The following is a 7252-nucleotide window of genomic DNA, read 5'->3' on the forward strand; positions in this document are numbered from 1 at the left end:
TGTGCTTGCTTAGATCCGCATACACTTACAGGGACATTAGTCCACTGTAGATATTCTCAAGCGCAAGGTTCAATTATTTAAACTTCAATTGGTCCAACTAGTTGAGAAGACAAAATCTCAACGTTACGAGCTCTAGTGGAAACTAAGCAGTAATTTCGTCTAATTTCCTTTTATATAGGTCCTTTAGTTAAATCCTATAGTTATATACCGAGATGACCAATTTGACAAATCAACTATGGGCGAATGTCTTCAGACCGCAGTACCCAACCATCCACAACACAGGGTTTCTTAAAATTTGCTGCACCCTTGGGCTTAGTTAGATTTTTGCGATCTTTCAACATGGCAGGACTGGCGACGTTTTATTCTGGTGTGCATATTGCAGGGGGGCCACGAGCCACCATTCAAACCACATAGCAGACCGACCTACCTCCAAAGGAAAATATAGGATTTGCGCATCTTCCGGTAGGCCTATTAAGCTATGAATGTTTAACAGCTCAACCAAATTTTGAGGACACCCCTAACAAATTAGTCTCTCTGGTCTGATATTTATTACGCCATGGAGTACACGGAGTACCTTGGAACCCGTCAATAACGCCAGATAATGTAAATTCGTATTACACACGGATACCGCACATGCAACACCAAAACGGCTTGAAAACTAATTATTTTCAAGGTTTTCGAGAGATGTCGCTTTGGAAGTGTTCAGAAACAACATCTATCAAAACCTAATTATATCCAACACAAGTTTGGTTCTGTATTGTTCATTCGCTACGGAATCCGTGTGGAACACGAATTTCGACCCTCTGGTGGCATTCGCGGGAACTTCAGAGCTCCTCCCCATTTCCTTACGCTGTTAAATTTTCCTTGATAATCTCGCGATTAAATATATTTACGGTTGGTCGTCTACGTCAGCTTCGAATTTGGGTTTTCCATTAGCCTTTATTCTCGAGTGGGCTGAAAGTCAATTCGAACCGATGTGTATTATTCGATATCCTTTTGTCGGTATCCGGTTCGGGAGATATTTGAAGCGACTTGATTGTATATCGAAACGTACAACAGAATCCTTTTTATTACGCGGGAAATGACAAGCGCGCACGATTTCTCCGAAAGGAATCGAAATTCAACCATTCTGCGAATGATACGGAGACGGACGCTCTAATACAAATTCACGTCAGTCGTTGCAATGACCATTAATTTCACGTCTATAAATTTCGTGGTCGACTTTTTGTTTCGGAAAAATTCCATCTTCTTTCGCCCTCCCCTTATTAACTACAAAGAAAAATGCGTGAGCTCGGTCTACAATTCGAAATTACTTTGTTTTTGTCGTCCAGAACGCGATTATTTCATCTTCACAATTTTATTTCGCGTTGAAATTATTACACGAGTAGCAATTATTACACGAGTAACAATTATGTCATTTTTCTAACATTTATAAGTTATTTATTCACATCTATCAGAAAATCTTCCGAATAAAATTGCTTTACTGGTCACAAATAGCAATATCTATTATATTGTTTGGACCAAGAACCGATTTACGTAAGTGAGAACGTTGAACCGAACCAGTGTTCATTTCCATGTAGTTCTACCATAAGAGTATAATATTGTACATAAGTGTGACACTTCCTATTCTTCACATGCCAAAGTTTTACTGAGAGCTATTCACAAGACAGACTGCATTACGGGCTTCGTTGTGGTTTTGCGTCCGCTCGCTAACGCGTCACACGTAGCCTTTGACAGCACCTCGCTAGGGGGAGATTTTCTTCCTGTGATGACGTCACTTCGTTACTACCTCTCAGTAAAATATTCCCCAAAGTGGCAAACTTATGGAACAATATTATAGACTTATGGTTCCTACCAAATGTGTTTATTTATCTATTGACCAAAGTCGAAAGTATTAATAATTGTAATTTTTAACTAATTAATAAATTGTCCCAATTTCTACCTCCTTCTAAATAAAAAATAAAATCAACAAAATAATATGAGTTAAATTTAATTAATATGATATTGCAAATTATTACGTATTTTTAAAAACTAATAAATTTATAATAATTAATTAATTAATATAAAAATACTTATGCATGGTGTTTCGTATTCCTTTCAAGAGATGGCGCTCTAGACCTAAAATCAAGATGGATCCTGAAATGGGGAGTAAGGCAACAGTAGAACACCGGCGATATAAGCTGCAATCTCAGGTTCTTCCTCGCGTTAATTAGTACTTGGCTTAGACCACTTCATTTATTCTGGTGGTCACAGTGGTCACTGATAGCAGATTACTAGTTTAACATCAGTTTAATTTGAAATTAGTTTAATAGTAGGAAACTTCAGACTATGATGACGGTTTTCCAGGACCAGTGCAGATACCAGTCTGCGTTTGCTACAATTTATGTCTACAAATTTGCAGACAATACTCAGTTGCAGGTTAAGAAAGGAAAAATATCTATTGCATTTGGCGGAAAGATGCTAGCACGAATTTCCGGTATATCGTCCGAGGAAATTTCGAATTTGGACTATTTACCGTTGAATTTCTAAGTATACCCGCGCATTATATAATTTTGGAAAATTCGGTCTGTTGCGTTATAATTCCAAGTTATAATTAATCAATTAACATAGATAACAGTTGTTTTAAATTATTGTATAAGTGAGGTATACCATAAAAGAATTCCGTTTGACAAGTCCAGGGTAAGTATAGAACGGGTAATGCCGAGATTACCACGGTGACGTATATAAACATGCGATTTGATGACTGTTTATGAGCGTAATACTAAAAATACGCTTTAATGAAGCTTAAAAATATACATTAAATATTTATTGACCACTTTGAAATTTACGCAATAGACATTTTTAAAATATATTAATATAACACGCATAGGAACCTTTAAAAATTCCACAGAAAGTAAATTAAATTCCCGCCGCCGATTTACCGGAAATTCGTGCTAGTATCTTTCCGCCAAATGATATTTTGCCTTTCTTAACCTACAACTGAGTATACTTATTAGATATAATTCTAGTGTATTTCAATAATCTTTGACAATTCGATGAAATTGACTTGTTAACCTCTTAGGCTACGCGAATTGTAGACTAAAATGCGATAACTAATTAATAGCTTCATGATAATCACCTTTATTTAGCATGTGGTGATGAGAAAAATGATTTATTTCCTTTGAATTCTTATCCGTAAAAAGTTTACTTTGCCTTCCAGTACGTCCTTTATAAATTTTGGTAATTTATAGATCTATTCTAGGTAAAGACTTGTAGGAATTCTCAATTCTTTATAAAATAAATTTTAAATATATTGCACGCTTGTCTTAAGCCTTGGTTGTCTAAGTAGTTGTTAAATTTATTTGGGTAGTGTAAAAATTGATAGGCGTCCGACATTCATAAAAATGCCGTAAATTCTAGAGAAAAATGTTTTCAGAAATCTTGAAATCATTTTGAAACTCCCGAAATCCGGGGAAAAATCAGTTCCAAAATTTCGAAATCAGCATAAAAAATCAGAAATTGTGTTGTGAAATCTCCAAATCAGTTTCTGATTTCTCAAATCACCTTGAGATTCAAAAACCCGTAGGCAAAATTTTAAAATGTCGGACCCGTCAAATAAATTGGAGACAATTTACCTATCATTAATCAGAGAAAGATATAATTTCCAAAATATTATCTTTTAATTAAAGAAGTTGATCGCTTCATTTGTTTTGTTTAGTTCTTGGGGCGCTTCAATTGTAAAATGGGCTTTTTCCAACCGTATCTCTTACTTTATCTCTTTACTTTGCCATCCAGTACGTCCTTAATAAATTTTGGTAATTTATAGATCTATTCTAGGTAAAGACTTGTAGGAATTCTCAATTCTTTATAAAATAAATTTTAAATATATTGCACGCTTAACTTAAGCCTTGGTTGTCAAATAAATTGGAGACAATTTACCTATCATTAATCAGAGAAAGATATAATTTCCAAAATATTATCTTTTAATTAAAGAAGTTGATCGCTTCATTTGTTTTGTTTAGTTCTTGGGGCGCTTCAATTGTAAAATGGGCTTTTTCCAACCGTATCTCTTAGACAGTGGATACAATTTGGAATTCTTCACAGTCTTAGGGCGTTTTCTGTAAGGTTAAAAGGTGAAGGTGTTAAATCGGTAAATAATTGGTAAAAGAAAGGTGCAGTTTGGGACCTACTCTGGACTTTCCACTCTTAACCAAGGCGTTATATCGCTATCCCACTTTCAAAGAAATCCACATTTAAAGTTGGCATCAATAATTTGCGGTAATGGTTTTACCATAAGTCTATAATATTGTTGCATAAGTTTAATAATAATAACAAAAGTAGCGTAAGACCGAAAAGTGTGTCAGAACGGTATAGTAGTTAATGAGAGTTTGTTGCAAAGTAAAAAAGGGAAACGAAGAGGGGTCGGAAAATACGTCATCAAAATCGAGGTACTCCAGCGCCGCCGAGTGAGGCGTTTTAGAACGTATGTCTACGCTTGGAGTAGAGAAGTTGACTGGAGGGGAAATTCCCATATCTGTAGCATTGAGTCTCTTCCCCCATCAATTCGGCCTAAGCCCTCCCAGCATGCATTGCGTTTTTTTTAGGGGCCTACGTTTTACCTTACTCTAGCGACGAAAAAGAGAGTTATTTCCAAGGGTGTTGTGAATATTTGATCTTGATTTTATAGAACCAACTTACCAAGGCCGAACAAACCATTAAAGGTTTGATCTTAGAGGTTTGAATGGCAAATTTGTTACAATCAAAATCATGTTTTAAAGACGGTATTATATAGTTTAGCCATTGACATACAGTAGTTGGAATTGTTCATAATGAAAAAGTACTGCGGTTATAAAAATTGCAAAAGTGATTCAATTAATAACTTTAATTTATAAAAGAGAAAAAAACTTGTTAGGCCTTGGTTTATAGTACAATATTAGATAATAGAACTAAATTTACCTTCATTTTTTTTTATAATTTTTGAAAATTTGATATATGTGTGATCATCTTGGTATCCAAAAAATTTAAACTGAAACAATCCATTACAAAAAGAACTAATACAATCGGAAATAAAACTAAACTACTCCAAGCTTCAAAACTAAAGCATGGCGAATATTTACAATTTTATTTCAATAAAAACCCGAATGAGGGCGACACTAAGGCGCCCCTACCGCGGAGCAAAGGACTCTGGGTAACGTTGAGCTTACAGACTTCCCACCCTCTTTTCCCCTCCAGTCAACTTCTTTACTCCAAGGTCAACGGGCACGTAAATCGAAGAGAGAAAATCGCGCCAGACTAAAGACTAGATATAAAGTTGCTAGTACTATTGCAACTAGTAGGTTATGTAGTCTATAGTGTGACTAGGTCTCACTAGAAAATTGAAAAGGCGCGATGGTACAGCTGACACACTTTTTGGTCTTATGCTACTTTTGATAATAATAATCAGCTAGGCTAATACCCAAGGATAATCCCATGCTTTTTTAAATGGAGATTTTTTTGTTTTAAGTGGTCAAAAATATTTTCGGTTGCCATGGCCAATTAAATTTGTAGTGCAACGTCTCCTTTTGTAAAATTTCATATCTCATATAGGTCTACATCAAGCCCGACTTGGAAAAAATCGGCTAAAATATGGTTCCATAGGTTTATCACTTTGGGGAATATTTTACTGTGAGCTAGTAACGGAGTGACGTCAGCACAAGAAAAAAATATCCCCCTAGCGAGGCGCTGTCAAGGCTACATGTAGCACGTTAGCGAGCAGACGCAAAACGGCGACGAAGCCCGTAATGCAGTTTGTCTCGTGAATAGCTCTCACAAACAGAGTACCCGAGGTGTTTATTGCCGATTTTGTTCAAAGTCGGGCGTAATGTAGACCTATATTATATATGTAATTTTCCAAAAGGAGACGTTGCACTACCCATTCGATTTTACATGGCACCGAAAATGTGTTTGACTACTTGAAACAAAAAATCTCCATTTAAAAAAGCATGGAATTTTCTCGGATTCACTGGAAAATCACGAAATGGGTAATTTGGACCACAGTTTGGTAAATTTTATCAAGTTTGCGAAAATTTCATAAAGTTTGCGAAAATTTTAACAATTTTAGGGTCAAATTGTAACAATATTTAGGTAAATTAAGGAAAAAAAAATATTTTTGTTTTAAGTGGTCAAAAACATGGGTAGTGCAACGTCTCCTTTTGATAAATTTTATATCTCATATAGGTCTACATTACGCCCGACTTTGAACAAAATTGGTAATAAACACCCCGGGTACTCTCTTTGTCAGTAAAACCTTGGCATGTGAAAAATAGTTAGTGTCACACTTATGTTACAATATCATAGACTTACGGTTGGACTTACAAGTGCTGGACGTCGTCTAATTCTACAATCACGGGGTCTGGAGTTTGGGGCCGATCTTAGTAAGCGGTCAAATTGGTCTTCCTCCACGTTGGGGTCCCAGAAATTGAATGGTACTCGCTCGTTGTACGTGTGACAGTCACAGTTACACCATGATACCGTGCACGAGCATTTCTCAACTACAATTGTGTTGACCGTAGCACTTCCTAGTTGCTGGACACTTTCGTAGGAATCAGAGAGACTGTCCATATGCAGTGATAAATCGATTGTGTCGTTTTCCTGGAAACTGGTTTTATTACTTGTATCATCTAGTTGGTCGCCGGTAGTGGCTGGTTCTGCATCTCCCGCTTGATCGCCGCTTATAGCTGGGATTGTACTACCTTCAGTTTTACTTTGCTGTTGACCCATGTATCTTAGACAATAATTAGGTTTAATAGTTTTAAAATGTAATGAATAAATTAATCTTACAAGGCTTAGTGTACCACACCGAATTTCTACCACAATCGAATGAAAATATTTGTATTTTTTCTACTGACGTCTAAACTAGTTTCTTAAAAAAACCTTTTGGGGTTATTCTGGTTCCATATCGCAAAAATAGGTGGTGCTAGTGTCGTTGTTATAATAAACTTTTATTTTTAGCAAACCTATTTTATAGGTTTACTTGGAACTAGGGCGAAAAATTAATGGTAATTTGACTAGAGTTTATACGTGTCAGTTTGAAGTGAACTAACAAGGAGACTACCCGAGGTGTAACTCACCCATTTTGTTTAAATTCAGGGATTAAGTAGACCTTCACGTAACTTAAAAAAACCCAAAGGGAAAAAATGCGATGGGCTTTAGTTTTACCATGACAACCGAAAACGTTTTTGACAACTAAAATATTCTATGTAAATTAACATAGGAAAATTGAAGATTCCTAAAT

The 7252-nt window shown here is 35.8% G+C and overlaps 1 protein-coding gene across 2 annotated transcripts; it reads right to left on the reverse strand.

Moving 5' to 3' along the window:
• Window positions 1-1450: 1450 nt before the first annotated feature.
• Window positions 1451-6813, reverse strand: LOC149925008 (uncharacterized). Of its 2 annotated transcripts, XM_090161258.1 has the most exons (3): window positions 6334-6813; window positions 4170-4213; window positions 3988-4097 (listed from the first exon to the last, which is right to left on the reverse strand). In XM_090161258.1, the coding sequence occupies exons 1-3, from the start codon at window positions 6736-6738 to the stop codon at window positions 3998-4000; spliced, it is 549 nt and encodes a 182-aa protein (XP_090017384.1). In that variant the 5' UTR covers window positions 6739-6813; the 3' UTR covers window positions 3988-3997. The 2 variants fall into 2 exon arrangements, with proteins under 2 accessions (XP_090017385.1, XP_090017384.1); XM_090161259.1 differs by lacking the exons at window positions 3988-4097; window positions 4170-4213 and adding an exon at window positions 1451-1582.
• Window positions 6814-7252: the final 439 nt, after the last annotated feature.

This window comes from Leiobunum rupestre, chromosome 10, assembly GCF_980474605.1.
Source record: "Leiobunum rupestre chromosome 10, qqLeiRupe1.1.hap1, whole genome shotgun sequence".
Classification (NCBI taxonomy): Eukaryota; Metazoa; Arthropoda; class Arachnida; order Opiliones; family Sclerosomatidae; genus Leiobunum; species Leiobunum rupestre.

Bases quoted from the DNA above. Each gene is read 5' to 3' on its own strand.
- LOC149925008 (XM_090161258.1), bottom strand. From the start codon at position 6,738: ATGGGTCAACAGCAAAGTAAAACTGAAGGTAGTACAATCCCAGCTATA. The intron at 4,214-6,333 runs GTAAGTCCAACC...TTTCTTTGAAAG, and splicing joins TTAGACGACGTCCAGCACTT to TGGGATAGCGATATAACGCC. The intron at 4,098-4,169 runs GTAGGTCCCAAA...TTAACCTTACAG, and splicing joins TTAAGAGTGGAAAGTCCAGA to AAAACGCCCTAAGACTGTGA.